This window comes from Mixophyes fleayi, chromosome 6 (genome assembly GCF_038048845.1).
Source record: "Mixophyes fleayi isolate aMixFle1 chromosome 6, aMixFle1.hap1, whole genome shotgun sequence".
Lineage (NCBI taxonomy): Eukaryota > Metazoa > Chordata > Amphibia > Anura > Limnodynastidae > Mixophyes > Mixophyes fleayi.
The window spans coordinates 158,870,017-158,887,909 of NC_134407.1; the positions used below are offsets into that span (position 1 = coordinate 158,870,017).

Consider the following 17,893-nt stretch of genomic DNA (forward strand, 5'->3'; position numbering starts at 1 on the left):
GCCACCTGCATATTTTTTCCTTTAAAATGTTCCTAATAGTCTGCTGAGTCGAGTCTAAACCAGGCTAAAATTTACCAGCCCTTCCCTGGTGATATGGACATGACCAGGTCGTTTTTGAGTCTTTTTTTTTTTCATGGCTGAAATAAAGAGAAATGTGCTGCCATTTTTAAGGTTGCCAATCCCATACTGCAGTTTTTGATTCACGTTGTACTTCAAGCTTCAGTGATGTCACTCTGCCTGCACTTTTTAAAGACCTTACACGCTTGGGCTTGGGATGGCAGAAATGCTGGGGGTACTGGATGCCCTAGTTTCCTCATTTTATCACTTGTATGTGCGCAAAGATAAAATAATGATCATTTAAAGAACTGGTACAATAATGTATTTTATTTATTTTTTTATTCACATTGTGTAAGGGATATAGTGGTGTTGGATCATGGAGCTCTGTGGTGATGAGACACCTGCTGTCACTAATGGTTGCTTCTCATGAATATGGTTTCAGCATGCAAAATTACTATATGTTTGTTAGAAACAGATCCACTTGGCAGCTTTGGACTCAGAGGATGCACACATTTACCTCATCACTGAGAGCTCTTCTTGTACTCCTTGTCAGCTATTAACTAAAATTGGCCTTGGAGGGTGATGTCACAAAAAGTCTTGCAGTCAATGAGAAGCTGTATAGTTGGTATCTGTACTTGTACACAGAGAGTTTGCCAGAGTGAGTGGCTTGTTGACTGCGTCAAACCTGCTTGGAAAAATTACAGTTCGGGGACGAATGCAAGTATGTTGGACCATGTAAATAATAGCATTTTCTTCAGTACCATGGTTAAAGAACTTTAATTTGTAGCAGAAAATTGCCACAATGACTTATCTAGTTTATTTATCAATAAACAGCGATAGGGCTTATTTATTTATCTGGTCATAGAAAATCATTTATCACCATAATTTATCAATAAAATCTTACTGCTTTGCCAGGCCATTGCCAGGGTATCTGCACATGCGTTGCCAACGAGCTGGTTCACGCATGTGTAGGGATACTGAGAGCCCAGATTTGGGCTTTCAGTTCCACTAATTTTTAAAAAATAATACTAAATGATTTATAAGAAATAGATAAAAATAGGAAAAAAAATTTAAAAATATTTAAAAATAATTCACAATTGAAAAAATGCTTTATTTAAATAATAAAACATTTCTAAATTGTTTTTCTAATGCTATCGCCATCCTGAAACCCATAAGTTCTATTTACAGACATTTATTCAGTAAAGTAGAAACAGCACAGTATAGTGAATTTAGCCACAGACCTGAACTAGATTTGAAGCATGGATCACCACATCTGTGACAGGCATGATTCCTTTGCTGTGTCAGTGTGACAGGTACAAGCAGCTGGCTCAAAGAAAGCACATTCCCATAAATCTTTCCTCACCAAACAGTTTGGGGTTGCTATGACAGCAGAATGTGCTATATATCATAGAATACAGATTAACATTGTGAATAAACCTAAGCCTTGGTTTCGCTGGGCGTTGGCTGTAATCAGTTTAATCACAAGCATGAAGGAGAAATTTGGAGGCTATGCTAAAAATAAAAATAAAAGCTATTATAAGAAACTACAACTGTATGTACAGTACCAGTAATGTAATACCCAATCCACAGAGTCTTGTAGAGCTGCATGTTTGGAGATTTGTCTTGTAGAGATTCATATTTGTGTACTAACCAACTGACCACTAGCGTGCTCAATCAGCCTGCTGCCGGAGGCGGCAGCTATATGGAGCACTGTTCATCCCTTATTCAAACTAATAAACAATTGTATGACAACAATAATCAATAAAAGGCTATAATTGCTACTTTTTAATCATTTTTTACATCTGCCAACAACTAAGAGACCACTTATTTAGGTTTTTGAAGAAAGAGAACTAGTATCCTAAATTTTGCAGCCCCCAAAATCTTATGCCACATTATACTTACATAACAGGACCAATGAAATTGGGGCAAAACTGATAACGATGAAGGCTTACCTAGATCCAAATCACAGCCTCAAATCAGTAACACCCAGCCTGACCATAAAAATCAGGACTGTCCTGTGAAAATCTGGACAGGTGGGTAGACTTTTAAACTTCACAGTACTAAATTTGCTGGTTAAAATTCCCATCAATACCTCTTCTTTACCTGAATGTGATATATTGAAATGTTATACTGTATATAGGAGTATATATAATTCAACAGTGTCAACAAGGTTCATTATAATTAACTAATTGTTTTAAATGCTGGCAATTATGTTACCATCACTGAAGTGATGGGCATCTGCGGTCACTTCATTTCAGACCCCACAAAGTACTGCTCCTGTCACCTGCACACAGTGGACCTCATTCACAAACCATATTGGGTGTTCACCACAAATTACTTTATTTTTGCATTATTGTGCCTATGTATATTGCCTAAGCACACTGCAGATTGCGTATCTTCTTCCCAGCCTTTTGAGCGATTACTGAAAACAAATTGTGTTCCTAGGTTTGCTGGCAGGCGGAGCACACTACGCAAAAGTGTAAACTTCACATCAAAAACCAATCTTTTTTTATATTTTGACCAATTTTTGACCAGTTTTACTTGTTGCCACTGTAATTAAGCAACTATCAATTTGTCTCCAACTGGAATTCTGACTGGATAGGTTATATGCCAGCGTAGATTGTGGCTCATCAGATCATCATAGAGTAACAGTTTTCTTTATCATACATAAGCTACCATTTTTTTTTTATATAACAAGGCAAAAATGCAAACAGCACATACATACAGATAGACAATTGCATAAAGAAAACCCAAAGTAGAACAACAAATTCCTGAAAAACATCAAAGCAAAGTTGTCAATGTGGAATAAAAATAACCATGCACAGGGAGGCCTGCATGTTGCGAAGATACATACCAGGATATACTACCATCTTTTATGTTTTACACAATATACAAACGTCTGTGTTACAGCAGAGTTCCAAGCTTTCCAAACGTACAAGCTATGTCATCAAGCACTCCGCAGGTCATAGTATCTCTCTGTCAGTATTCCTGTCTGTAGTGCACACAAAAATAACCTGTCTGGTGAATCATGATCAACAGTTAAAGTTGAGACATCTACAAGTCCATGCAGGCAATTTCAGACTTTAGCCATGGATGTATTTATCCCTGCATGAATAGTTAATGGAAAATCAGCAATTTAGGGATAATTTATTCTGATGCTAAACAGAGAGTATGCACCATGTTTCTAATGACATGCTATATTTAGTTCTCTATTGTGAACCAAATCTCATGAGCAAAACACCAATTTTACTTTGTGAAAAACATTGACATTATGCTGCTTCTGTCTTTTTCTGCAGTGCTAGGAGTTAATGTGTTAATTAGTTTCAAGCTATGTTCCTAAGTCTTGTTGTCTAACACTTTGAGCAGTCACGGAGTTGGGTTACAAAGAGTGAATCCTAGTGTATACAGAAGTGCATATGCTGATATTCAGACCAACTAAGAGAAAATATTACACCCACATGATACAGTATGTTCCAGCTGTTCATTGTCCAGTCAGTCCTTGACATGGATGAAATGTGTTGCTAAGATATTAATCACTTTGTTTATTGCTCAGAGTGCTCTCATTTTTTAAAACATACCACGCAACTTAGTATTCAATACGGTTCACCCTAAGCCTAATGCAAATGTGAATAACAAGGCAGAGACACAAGATATGTTCAACATAAACCTGTATCATATGGCATCTCTATGTTGCAAGGGATGTCTTAATAACTGCATTGAGAAAGAAGTCTGCAATCAGACTTTGAAATCTGTATACTTGTCACAGTATAAGCAGACATGTTTGTCACTGTGGGCCTGATGCTGAGTTGAATGGACGCCCGTTTGCACGGCACAAATTATGAATATTTGCAGTGCGTATGCCCACAAAGAATATGCATGCATAGGCGTGCTTGGAGGATCTATGACATCTGACACATGTGCCGCCTTATCACTGGAGAGGCTTTCATTTAGACATGAGAAGGAATATTTTATCTGCTAGGTATTTTTTCTTGTGTAAATTACACCCAACATGCGTCCACCTCACCATCAGACCTTGTAAGTTTTCTATTACACTCATCACTATATCATGATGTTTCCTAACTCTTGGGTGTCCACTTCTCTTACTGTCCTTGTTGTATTGTCTCTCATAAGATAAAAGATGCAGTTTGTATTATGTCTGCCGCCCAACATTCTGAATAAGAATATTGCAGTCAGAGGGACAAGAAGCTTAGATGTTCATTTTTTCATGTCTGACAATTGATGCCTCAGCCCTCATTATATGCATTCATCCAGAGCATTTTAGATCCATCAGAGCAACCCCTTTAATTCAACTTGTTGTCATTGTAGCACTCTATACAATCACTCTATAAATCACAAAGATGTTCTTCTGGCACCCAATACAATCTGTCGGATGTTATTTTTGGCACCCCATACAATCAGGCACCCCTGATTGCCCAGTCAGATCATAGCTTGGGGTAGCACTACATGAGGCTGTAATCTGCAAAAGCTACCACAGTATTACTGCATTGGGACAGGTTATCTGATACAAGCTGGATGTAAGTAAGGCACATTCTAAGGAGGCCTCCAACTGAAGGTCAAGCTGCTCTTCATTGAAAAGATATCCAGTTTTATTATGTTCAGGATATATGCACACTTGAGTCTCTTGTCAGAGTTTACTACTAGCCTGCTAACTACTACTTTTACTGATGAATTGGGTCTACATTGTTTATGTATATGGTGTGCTGTTCCTCTACGGTATCGCAAATATTTTCATGAAAATCTGTCATTCAATAAAATATCTGTGTGTGAATTCTGTGAACACGTATTATTGTCCGACTAGGGTGACGACACACCACATTAGGGTAACTGAGGGCTAAAAACTCTTACATGAGAAATTCACAATTCATTATGACAAATGTATATTTCATTATTTCCCATGAAGAGTAATTCAGTAATTCAGGTACGGATATAATAATCTGCACACACACAAACACACGTTTAATGTGAGGGGCATACCTCCCAAAGTACAAGAACGGTTCTGGTCAACCCATGCTGGTAGTTATGCAGTCTCTGGATCTACAGAATAACAAAATTATAATACACTTCAACAAAGGCTATTTTCCTATACTCCCTGAGCAATATAATGGACAGCTAACCTGCTTATTTCTTAGAATCAAATTATCCCAATACTAAATCCCTTCTTGCTAGCGAAACTAAGGAAAATATCTTATCTCTCTAGCTTCAGCAACATTGGCACACCAGGGACAGAAGATGCACAGCTCCCTCTTCCTGTCTTCCCAGGTAGTCCAACGACACAGCCTCTTTTTGACTTTAATAGATAATGATCGAGAAAAGCATTCTATGCAATGGACTAGGCCTGATGATATCATCAATCAGGTGAGGGTCAGCAATAAACACATTTTGCCTTTCATTGCAAGCAGATTCACACTGGGTCACAAGTATCAGCACAGTGGCTGTCCAGGGACATAGGATAAGTGCCTACAAGCAGTAGTCAAAGTGAACTGGTATATGGTGGTATGCCATACCGCCACTGCTCCTACTGCTTTGACTGTAAAACTGAAATTCCATTCACCTACATTTTCCATACTACCACTTCCAAATTTCCATTTCGACCACTGGCTACCTATAAATATTACACTACTTATTCTCCAAATGCTGAGTAAATGTTAGGTCTATTATAATGCATTTGTAAAGCCATTCAGAGCCATCCTCATCATCCGGAACACATTCTGATGTTTGCAGTTTTCACTCCTTACACATTTTAATATCTTGTTCCATAAAACACAATTTCATTTTTGTGGACTCACAAGTAGTCTAGCATATCATCAGTGCAAGCAAAAATGTGCTATGCATAATGGTACACAGGCCTGTAAAAACAGACACAAGGTCCTCACAATGGCAGTTTCTGGCCTTGTTGCTCATTTGTTAATGCTCCCCATAGACAAAGGCTGGGTACACCCCATGGGGGTATATTTACTAAACTACAAGTTTGAAAAAGTGAAGATGTTGCTTATAGCAACAAATCAGATCTTGGGCCTGATTCATTAAGGATCTTAAACATACTTGCCAACTTATGGCAAGTATGATTCGGGAGCCTGCCGGGGAAAGTGGGCATACAGGGGGCGGGGCTCCGAAAACGTGTCATTTTGGCCCCGCCCCCGCGACGTAATGACACAAACCGCGTCATTTTACAGCGCGGGTGGGACCAAAGCGATTCCTGGTGAATCGTGCCGTTTTGGACCTAATTCTGCCCACTTCACTAGGAAGTGGGCAGATCAGGGAGATTGCCACACTCTCCCGGGAGTCCGGGAGACTCTCGCGAAATGCGGGAGTCTCCCGGACATTCCGGGAGAGTTGGCAAGTATGAGCTTAAATGAAGAGGATTCTTATTTCAGTCTCCTGGACAAAACCATGTTACAATGCAAGGGGTGCAAATTAGTGTTCTGTTTTGCACATAAGTTAAATACTGACAGTTTTTTCATGTAGCACACAAATATCAACTTTAAATTTCGGTGTACAAATAAGCTATCAAGTATTTGTGTGCTACATGAAAAAACAGACAGTATTTAACTTATGGGCAAAACAGAACTGTACCCCTTGCATTGTAACATAGTTTTGTCCAGGAGACTGAAAAAAGAATCCTCTTCATTTAAGATCCTTAATGAATCAGGCTCCTAGTTATCATTTATTTAGTACATTCTACAAAACAGCTAGAATCTGATTGGTTGCTATAGGCAACATTGCCACCTTTTCAACCACGTAGTTTAGTAAATATACCCCATGGTCTCCTCTCTGCCTCTCCTCTCAGTGACAGCAAACTGATAGTTAAATTGTTGGTCCAATTCTGCAGAGTGCATACACACTGCAGAATTGAAACAACAGTGTTCCATTGTTGAACAAGATTTTTATTTCAGTTTACAAATCTTGTTCAACGATATGATGGGCTTTGGAACGATAATCATTCCTCATTGTAGGGTACACACTGCTATGATGTCGGGCCAATCAGTTTTTTATTGTCTGATTGGCCTGATAATCTACTGAAAATACTGTAGTGTGTACCAGCCTTAGAGAGACTGTATTGTCAGAAGGGTGGGACCAAAGTGGCCCAGACATCTTTTGGTTATTTACAAATCAGGTGCTGCATCAGAAGGGTTGTGACACCACACAATTCTATTTATTTCTAAGGAACTGTGCATGGATTTCAGTATCATCTCTGTGCGGATGACACACAAATTTATCTATCCTCTCTTGAACTCTCACCATCTGTGTTGTCTTGCGTTACTGACTATCTTTCTGCCATTTCATCTTTGATGTCCTCTCACCAACTCAAACTCAATCTTTCAAAAATAGAAGTAATAATATTCCCACCCAATAATAGAAGCTTCCTGTCTGACATTTCAATTTCTGTTGACAACTTGACCATAAATCCCACCCCTCAAGCTCGCTGCCTAGGTGTGATGCTTGACTTGCAACTATCCTTTGTTCCCCAGATTAACTCTATATTTACATCATGCTGCATACATCTAAACACATTTTCAGAATACATACATATCTCACACAAGACACTACAAAAACTTAAATTTATGCACTCATCATCTCCCGCATAGATTATTGTAATTCCTTTGTTACTGGTCTTCCCAAAATCAGACTCGAGCCCCTACAATCTATTTTGCAAGCTAGATTGATTTTCTTTGCAAATCGGTTATCGTCTGCCGAGTCACTCTGTCAGTCTCTACATTGGTTGCCTGTTTTTCAACGAATCCAAAATAAAAATCTTCTACTAACATACAAGGTCATCAACAAAATTTCACCGACATATATCTCCTCACTTGTCTCAAAATATCTCCCAACTCAACACCTCCGTTCTGCACAAAATCTGCGTGTCTCTTCCACTCTCCTCACTTCCTACCATTTTCGGTTACAGAACTTTTTTTGGGCTGTACCAACTTTATGGAATTCACTCCCTCATACCACAAAACTTTCCTCGAGTGTGAAAAATTTTATGCGCTCTCTGAAAACCCACCTCTTCAGACAAGCTTATAATATTCCTCTACCACCCTCTTAATCTCCCTAGTCTACCCTATTACCATCCTCTACACAGCTAACACAAGACAACAACCCTCTGACCAACATAGTTGTGTGACTGAGCATACAGCCCACTAAATACTTTGCAACCTTTGCATTCTAGCTGGACAAATATTCAATATAATGTAGCACTTACCCTTGTGTATCAAACCATACTCCCATAGATTGTAAGCTTGCGAGCAGGGCCCTCTTACCTCTCTGTATGTATGTATTACCCAGTATTGTTTTATTAATATTTGTTCCCAATTGTAAAGCGCTATAGAATCTGCTGGCGCTAAATAGATGATGATGATGATGATGGCTTTGCACAGCATAATGCAGAACGGATAGACATTCATTTGGTCGACATTCAGAAAGTCGACAGTATTATTAGATCAACAATTCAAATGTAGACAGTATTAGGGCCGCCATCAGAAATCGTGGGGCCCCCCCAGTACAATGAAGCAGGCAGGGCCCCCCGAAACCCCCCCCCTGTTGAACCAGGGGCTTCTTTCCGACTGGGCAGGTGCCCGGGGGCCCAGGGGGAAAGGGGCCCAAGGCAATGAAAAAAAAATCCTGTATACAAAAAAACTGAAAACGAAAAACCTTACCTTTTGTGGTCACGAACCGGCTCCCTCCCTGGTCCCCTCTTCCGTGAAGGGGGTTGGACTTAGGCGATTGAAAGGTAAGTTAAGGGGGGCCCTAATATATATATATATATATATATATATATAATTTTATGTAAAAAAAAAGTGATTGTATGTGTAATATATATATATATATATATATATATATATATATATATATATATATATATATATATATATATTAGAGAGGGAGAGATTGATTCTTCAGGCCTTAACTTCCGCAGTGGAATGCAAGTTTGCGTTTCAAAAGCCGAACTTCCTGTTAGTGAAGTTAAGTGCTAAAGGTACAGTTACGGCTCTATAATTAACTACAGAGCACAGCCATTCATAACTCTATAAGTCAATACAGCTAAACACTATGAAAGTCTTTGATGATATGATGCACAATAGAAATCTTCAAATCCTCAATAAGTCCAATAATAAATGATGAATCTTGTGCTGGGATGAATCACAGATGTGGCCAACCTCACCCGATGTTAGTCCGTAGAATATACAAAAAAGGGAAAGGTGTAATCAACTTCTGATTAAAATCCCCAAAGAAAATGAAAATCCGTTACTTACACATAAGTAAAGGAAATCAGGTTCCTCTCGTCATCTCAGCAAGTAGATGATGGAAGCAAGACTGCCGACCACGGAAGGCTTCTGTGTCTGGTTGAAATAAACGTGGTCTCTCCACTAAGATAGTAAATATGCAAAAGCGTGGTAATACCACCGACTGCTAACAAACACAGTCTGATTACCCACGTACGGCTTCTACTCCACAAATAAGAGGCGGGGCAGCCGATAGGATAACTTTATTCAGAACACAACTTGGTAACAGTTCACACACTATTCCTTAATCATGTGCCAATATAAAAAGTAAATGAAAAATGCAGCGCCTCTACGGGTGTGCCGCCGGGCCCCTGGTGAGCCCGGGCCCGGTACAAGGGTACCCCCTGTACCCCCCTGATGGCGGCCCTGGATAGTATTATATGGTTAGAGATAGGGTTAGCATTAAGGATATTATTGTTGACCTATTACTACTGTCTACAATTGAATTGTCAACCTAATAATACTGTCTACATTAGAATTATCGAACTAATAATACTGTCAATGTTATTATTGTTGACTTTCCAACCCTGTCTATATTAAAATATTGACCATATAAAGGTTGATCATGTAACTGTCGCACATATGTATCACACCTTTATGATTATATAAAGAGTAGCCCACTTTGCTTGCAGCATCAAAGTGAAGCAGTAGACATCAGAACATTGATAGGAGAACCAGGTACATTCAAGTAGATTAAACCTCTTATTTTTTTTCTCCTTAAGTAAAGAAGAAGTTTATTTTTTTAGTGTGCCCAGTTCTCTTATGGATTTGGAATCTTAAGTTTCCTATCAGTTAGTTACACTTATATGTTCTGTGGAGACCCAATTTTAAAACTGTAATCATCATCACCATTTATTAATATAGCGCACAAATTCTGCAGCGCTGTACAGAGAACTCACATCAGTCCCTGCCCCATTAGGGCTTACAGTCTAAATACCCTAACACACAGACAGACAGACAGACACACAGACTAGGGTATTTTTTTTGCAGCCAATTAACCTACCAGTAATGCAATAATAAGGAGGGCACTGCAATATAAGAACCAGATGTAAGAAGTGAAAAATGTATAGTGGAAGTTAGATGTACAGACGGAGGCTCACTCGGAGGGTAAATTCCTGTAAATACTGAAATCTAGAAGCAGACAGGAGAACGATACTCTGAGTGTGGAACTTAACACAAATGCATAATGTGTTAATCTTTTCTGATAAAATAGCGTGGTGTCCAGCAAGAGGATCGGAGTCCTACGGACATGATTCTTACCATAGATGTTACAGATGCAGTCCTGAGTGCTGCTCCTTCTGATCTCCCGTAGCCCGCTTGCACGCTCAGTGTATCCGAAGTATTCAGAGTCCTCCCTGCGTGTGTACGTGTAAGTGAAGCTGGGTAGTCACTACAGAGCCCAGTACCAGTATGTTTTTGGAGTGTGGGAGGAAACCAGAGCACACGGAGGAAAACAACGCAAACACGGGGAGAACATACAAACTCCTCACAGATAAGGCCATGGTCAGGAATTGAACTCATGACCCCAGTGCTGTAAGGCAGAAGTGCTAACCACTTAGCCACCATGCTGCCCTATAATGATTACTATAACTGTAATGATTATGTTCATCAAATGGACAAAAACGGTGCTTAGTTCTGTTGTGTACATATGTACGAGTATGCACTGACCCGTGCAAGTAGGTGCACTTACACAAAAAAAGATGCACTGTGCCACATGTGTAAATTATCTTGGCAGTCTCAACAACTTTTACAAATTCTCAGACACTATTGCTGTACAAGGATGAACTATACAATTTTAGGAATGGTTCCAGAATGTAATGTTTAATATTTGGCCTATACATTGAGACCCGGGGGTATATTTACTAAATTGCAGGTTCTAAAAAGTGGAGATGTTGCCTATAGCAACCAATCCGATTCTAGCTGTCATTGTGTAGAATGTACTAAAAGGCTAACTAGAATCTGATTGGTTGCTATAGGCAACACCTCCACTTTTTCAGACCCGCAGTTTAGTAAATATACCCCCCAGTGTATGTAATATATTACTCCTCATAGTTCCACAAAAAAGGCATTCAAAATATGAGGACTGCCCTTATAAAGCAACTTTCCTGACTGTGTAGGGAATGGAACAAAGTGTTTCATGTGTATGGAGATTTCTGGCACAGACATGGGGATGGAAAATAATATGCACATGGAAAAAAATTAAATGATTCGACTACTCGCCAGCTATGCACTGCAGAAAATTGTGTAAATCCTGCTAAAGTATAAAGTTAAGAACAAACAGAATATGCTCAGGCATCACAGCTGGTTTAACATATGGTGCTAGGTGAGGGGTGAGGACTTCAGTTAACCGATTAAATACTGTAAATCAAGCCTATCTGAAAAAATTACTAGAGGACAAAAATGCTAAATCTTGCAGTGATTAGGAGTTGTCTGAGCCATTTAAAAAGTCTCGTCCAAGCTTCAAAGCCACTATTGCTGTATTATTTTCTGATCGGCCTGAGGTTTCTGAACTTCAGAATAAAGATTATTTGCCCTTTAGTACATTTAACATATGGGCAAGTAGCCAACATGCTTACGGGCCTATTTATCAAGCCCTAAACCATGCAGAAACATTTTTTTCCCCATGGCTTAGGCATTTTTAAGTAAATTAACTATTTAACAAAAGCCTAATGCAGGAGATATTGAAGATATCTCCTGCATTAGCTAAATTACAGAATAATACCGCAGTCCCCATAATTCTCGATGGGAATGGCGGTAGCCAATCAATTATATGGGGAGAGCACACGACTGACAAAAACAATACATCATGCCCACAATGTACTGGTTCTTTAAAAGATCATTCTTTTCTCTACTGTTTCTCAAATAGATTAGTCTCTAATGAACTGATTCTCTTATAGACAGGGCCGGATTAAGGGAATGGAGGCCCCTGGGCTAAGGGCGTCTCCATTCCCCCGTGAGGCCCCCAATGTGAGCCACCCGCCGCCCCTCCCGTACCCCGTGAGGGCCCCCCCCAAGCGCTTACCTGTCACTGTAGTCCTCCGTCCCCGGCGCGCTGTAAGCTCCTTACTGAGGAGATCCTGCGAGAGTTCAATCGCAAGATCTCCTCAGTATGCAGATTACTGAGTGCTGGGGACGGAGGACTACAGTGACAGTGCTTAGCAGCATTGATCGGGCCGATCAATAATGCTGCTGAGGACTTTGAAGGGCCCCCTGGATGCCCGAGGCCCCTGGGCTATAGCCCAGTTAGACCTCAGGTTAATCCGGCCCTGCTTATAGACCATTTTCTCATAGATCTCGGCCTCCTCTACTTATTCTCCAATAGATCACCGTGTCCTAATTCTCCCAAGATCGCTCTCCCTTACTGATTCTCCCATAGATCGCTCTCTCCGGTACTGATTCTTCCTTAGATCGCTGTCTCCTGTACTAATTCTCCCATAGATTGCTCTCTTCTGTACTGATTCTCTCATAGATTGTTCTCTCCTGCACTGATTTGCCCATAGATTGTTCTCTCCTGCACTGATTAACTCCTTGGAATTTATGAACTTGTCCTCTTGTGATGTATGCTATATGCTATAATTGTCTATCTAACATTGTCCTATAAACTGTTCTGCTATTCTTTGTGATGGGACAAGATCAAACATGTTGGGCCTGATTCATTAAGGAACTTAAATTAAGAAGTTTCTTATTTCAGTCTCCTGGACAAAACCATGTTACAATGCAAGGGGTGAAAATTAGTATTCTGTTTTGCACATAAGTTAAATACTGACTGTTTTTTCATGTAGCACACAAATATCAACTTTAAATTTCAGTGTACTAATAAGCTATCAAGTATCTGTGTGTTACATGAAAAAACAGTCAGTATTTAACTTATGTGCAAAACAGAAAACTAATTTTCCCCCCTTGCATTGTAACATGGTTTTGTCCAGGAGACTGAAATAAGAAACTTGGGGCAGCATGGTGGCGTAGTGGTTAGCACTTCTGCCCCACAGCGCTGGGGTCATGAGTTCAATTCCCGACCATGGCTTATCTGTGAGGAGTTTGTAGGTTCTCCCTGTGTTTGCGTGGGTTTCCTCCAGGTGCTCCAGTTTCCTCCCACACTCCAGAAACATACTAGTAGGTTAATTGGCTGCTAACAAATTGACCCTAGTCTCAGGGTCATCTTTTCCATTGGGCACGATGGGCAGCAGCCCAGGGGCCCCATAGGCACGGCTCTTAATGAGAATAAATAATCCTGCAAAAGAAAAAAACCTGCAAAAAAAACCTTCAAGGGTCACTGAGCAAGTACATCTATCTATCTCTATCTCTATATATCTATATCTGTATCTGTATCTGTATACATCTATATATCTATAACTATAGGCCCCGATGCACTGCTTTGCCCGGGGGCCCATAATGTTGTTAAGATGGCCCTGCCTAGTCTGTCTGTCTCTGTCTGTGTATGTTAGGGAATTTAGACTGTAAGCCCCAATGGGGCAGGGACTGATGTGAGTGAGTTCTCTGTACAGTGCTGCGGAATTAGTGGCGCTATATAAATAAATGGTGATGATGACGATGAAACTTCTTAATTTAAGTTCCTTAATGAATCAGGGCCATTATCATCAGTTTTGGGAGGTGGGAGGGAGCAATCCCAGAGGGAGCACTTATGATTTTTAAATTATTTTCCACCAACAACTTTTTAAAACTAATATATTTAAATATAGTCTCTATACAACAAGAATAACGGATATCACTTTTATAGTTTTATATATATATATATATATATATATATATTCTTTTTCATTCTGTTTACATCTACAAAAACTAATTACAGTTGTACATATTCTAGTACATTAAAATATACAAAATGTTGCTGACCATAGCAGTTACCTCTTTCGCTAAATGTTTCATGTTTTTTCTCCCTATTCCAGGATGAGGTGAAGTTGCCATCCAAGCTTAGCATAAGCAAGTCTCTAAAAGACTCTGAGAAGCAGGAGGTTGAAGAGGAAGGTGAAGAAAAGGAGAACAGGGAAGACACAGAACATATCCAGCTGTCCTCCGATGAAGAGGTTGAGGTAGAAGAAATCATTGAAGAGTCAAGGGCTGAGCGCATCAAGAGAAGTGGACTGCAGAGAGTTGATAACATAAAGAAAGCTTTCTCAAAGGAAAAGATGGAGAAGACCAAGGTGAAAACCAAAGAGAATTTAGAAAAGACCAAGCAGAACCTGGAGAAGACCAGACATAACATTGAAAAGAAGATGAACAAGCTTGGAACCAAGATAGTAACAAACGAGAGGCGAGAGAAGATTAAGACCTCCAAGGATAAGTTAAAAAAGTCCTTCACACCTGACCACCCAGTCTATGCTCGTTCCAAAACAGCTGTGTACAAGGTGCCTCCCTTCACTTTCTATGTCAAGAAAATCCGTGAGGGTGAAGTTGAAGTGCAGGCCACAGAAATGGTGGAAGTTGGAGGGGATGGTGATGAAGAAGGAGAGGTAGACGAGTTGCTGAGAGGAGAGAGCCCTGATCCCAATGCACTACTGAAAATCACAGAGGACACTGATGCTGTGTTAGCTGAAAGAAGCGACAGCGATTAGGAAGGGTACAAGGATGCCTTCCATTTGGACAGCTCAGTTTATAACCTTCTTCACATTTCAGATTAATTTTTTTCTTTTTTTTCATATTCACATATATCTTTTTAAAATATTTTTGCAGCTCTTAACACAAGAAAAAAATATATATAATCATCTTTCTATTAAGCAGGCTGCACTTTCAGTAAAGGGTTAATAAAACTTATCCTGTCATCGCTATATAATTATATATATATATATATATATATATATATATATATATATATATATATATGTATAAACGCAGCACACCTGTCTTTCCTAATAATCAGCTGGTAATACTATCACACTGGTCAAGTTTATTCAAAGAAAACAGACACTGGGCCTTATTTGCCAAGAAATGTTACAGTCAAAGTTTATCTTTAGTAAAATTCAGTGCAATAATGCAGCCAATGTTTAGAAAACATCTCTTTCAGTCTTAGGAGGATAGCAAAGAGCAGCTATACTGAAAACGAATTAAGGGAACCTTTCCTTCATTTAGCTGAACTGGTTTTTGAATGACCAAGGCTTACGCCAAAGAATGGATCATAGTCGGCATTAGCACTCATTACTACATATAAGTATTGGGGTGGTGTGATCTATAGCATTTTTATGTTTGCTATAGTTTGTTTGGCTTTTGAAGTTGTTCAATGGGAAATATCTTGGTGTAATCTGGAAAAGATTTTATTGTAGGTGAGGTATGTTGTACTAGTTGATGAGAGGTATGTCTCTGAGCTGTTTTATGGAAGATGTGTGTCTAAATGATGAAATCTTCAATGCACAAATAGACCAGATGCAGATTCAGTATAGTGGGAAAAGAAACTTTCAAAGGAAGAGAAGAAAAGGCATAAGAGATCATCATCTGAAGTGAAAGGGTGCCAGCTTTCAGAAATGCCAGGTTTTATGGTGCCCCAGTAGCAGTGGGTGTGACTACCCAGTTTGTCTAGACCCCAGATAGCCTTTTATTAAATGTGTTCTTGCACCTACTGGAGTCTATAAATGATGTTTGGACTATAGTCAATTAAGTATTTAGAGCCTAGGATCTCAACCTTTGGTATATGTAGACCAAGGGGTACCTCAGATAGATTTAAGTCGTACTTCTGTGTGTTAAATTAAATCAAAATAAATTTCTTAGTAAAGAATAAAACACATTCAAGAAATGCATAAGTAATGGCTTGTATAAAGCTAATAATTAGTGAGTACTTTAGATAAATTTACACTCAGGGGGTACGCTAGTATAAATGAACACCCTATAGAGGATACAGTTACAATCATCATGGGGTGCAAGTTAACAAAAAAAGTTGAGTTGCCCTGATCTAGAGTGACCTGACACTACTGAATGCAACAACAGTATAAACTGAATAGTAATGGTGGGAAGTGGACCCAAATCAATGCAGGGACAGCAGTCACAAAGGAAGAAGCTAGAGGAGATTTAATCTCTGGCAAGTTTCAGATCACCATGTCTACAATTCAGCTTTTCAATGGAGTGTGATCATAGCAAATTGTTGGTGATGCCATGTGCTTTATTTGGACCAATAGAAATATGACCTGACCGTAGCCATGCTGACCAATTGGGTCTAGTGACATCACCTGACTGAGTTAATCTCAGAGAGGTATCAGAGTATAGGAAGCAGTTTTCTTTTTGCTTTCACTCATCTATGGCTTAATACTTTTTAGGTTTGATTATGACACATGCAGGAAGTGAATTTACTTCACTTGTAAATATTTAACCCCTTGGTCCAAAGTGGCATTGTGCATTGATAGGGGAACTCCCTTTACTATGCATTTATCCCGATGGGGCTACATTTGTATAAAATAGATTCATTGGTGCTTTCAGAAGGATAACCAGTTTAAGAGGAAAGTTATATTAGATTAAACACGTCTGTCAGTGGTGAGTAAATAAAATGCAATTACACTTTAATGTTATGGATAAATGCTATGGACAAGTAAGAAATATTTTCTTTTTCCATCTTGTTATGACTATAATTCAATTCATCAAATAAAACCTCTTTTAACAAGATTGGGTGTGACTTTATCTTGACTTACTAATAGGTATAACCTGGTTTACCAACAGATTAGACTATGCAGTAATTACTAAAGAATATTATAAAGCCTCCAGGACAAATTCTCCATAGAATGGCTGTCAGATAAAAGGCAAAGAGCAAATAAAAGCACAAGTATTATAGTACAAGAGGAAGGACTTCATGGGAACTCAAAGAGATCACAAACAAGCCTGACCATAGTAAGGGTTTGTGCATTATTTAAATTCATCTCATCTCCATATCATTTTTGAGAGAAGAATGAGGGTGAGCAGAACCTCACTTAGACATAATTGACCTCCATAGAACAGGTACCAGGGGATTTGTGCAGAATTTGATGTCAATGAGGGGAGTTTGACCAGTCACATAGAGGAGAAGGGAGTCGAGAAGCAGGAAGGGGAGGGATAGGTCAGCACTGAGCTGATTTGCAGCACATATAATAGGGTGGTTGGTCCGTTGGGTGGGACCAGCTACCAGTAATAGACTAATACTGGGGTCGGTCACTAATAAGCCAGGGTCGGCCTTGATTAGCGCTGAGTTCCTTACTTAAAAAAAAGAAAAATATAAAACGGAAACGTTTCTAACCAGCAATTCTACTCGGAAAACTCTTAAGGCCTATGTCCAATCCACTCCTGCTGGCATGGTCCAAAATACTGACTAAATTACAAGTAGAGTCAAATATTCATGTAAAGATTGGTGCAATGTTCACTAGCGCTTTTTCAAAATGCATATTATCACAATAAAAGCTGTAGAGTTGGATTAAGACCTCATGGAGTCATGGTTTGTGGTTCTCTCCCTCTCTGATGCCTCCCTGCCAAAAAGGTATTTTTCTAGTCAAGCTGGAGCTGAAACCACTAAAACCGAAGACTTAAGAGGTCCTTCTGTACTAGGGGTGCAGTGGCAACTTTCT

General features: G+C 39.4%; 1 protein-coding gene across 1 annotated transcript in view; it reads left to right on the plus strand.

Moving 5' to 3' along the window:
• The window catches only part of CAVIN1 (caveolae associated protein 1), a 38,764-nt gene extending 21,800 nt beyond the window's left edge, over positions 1 to 16,964 (plus strand). Inside the window, exon 2 of the mRNA XM_075176908.1 lies at positions 14,267 to 16,964. Within this exon, the coding sequence (XP_075033009.1) occupies positions 14,267 to 14,932 (666 nt within the window). The 3' untranslated portion in view covers positions 14,933 to 16,964. The remainder of the gene's footprint in view (positions 1 to 14,266) is intronic.
• The last annotated feature ends 929 nt before the right edge of the window (positions 16,965 to 17,893 follow it).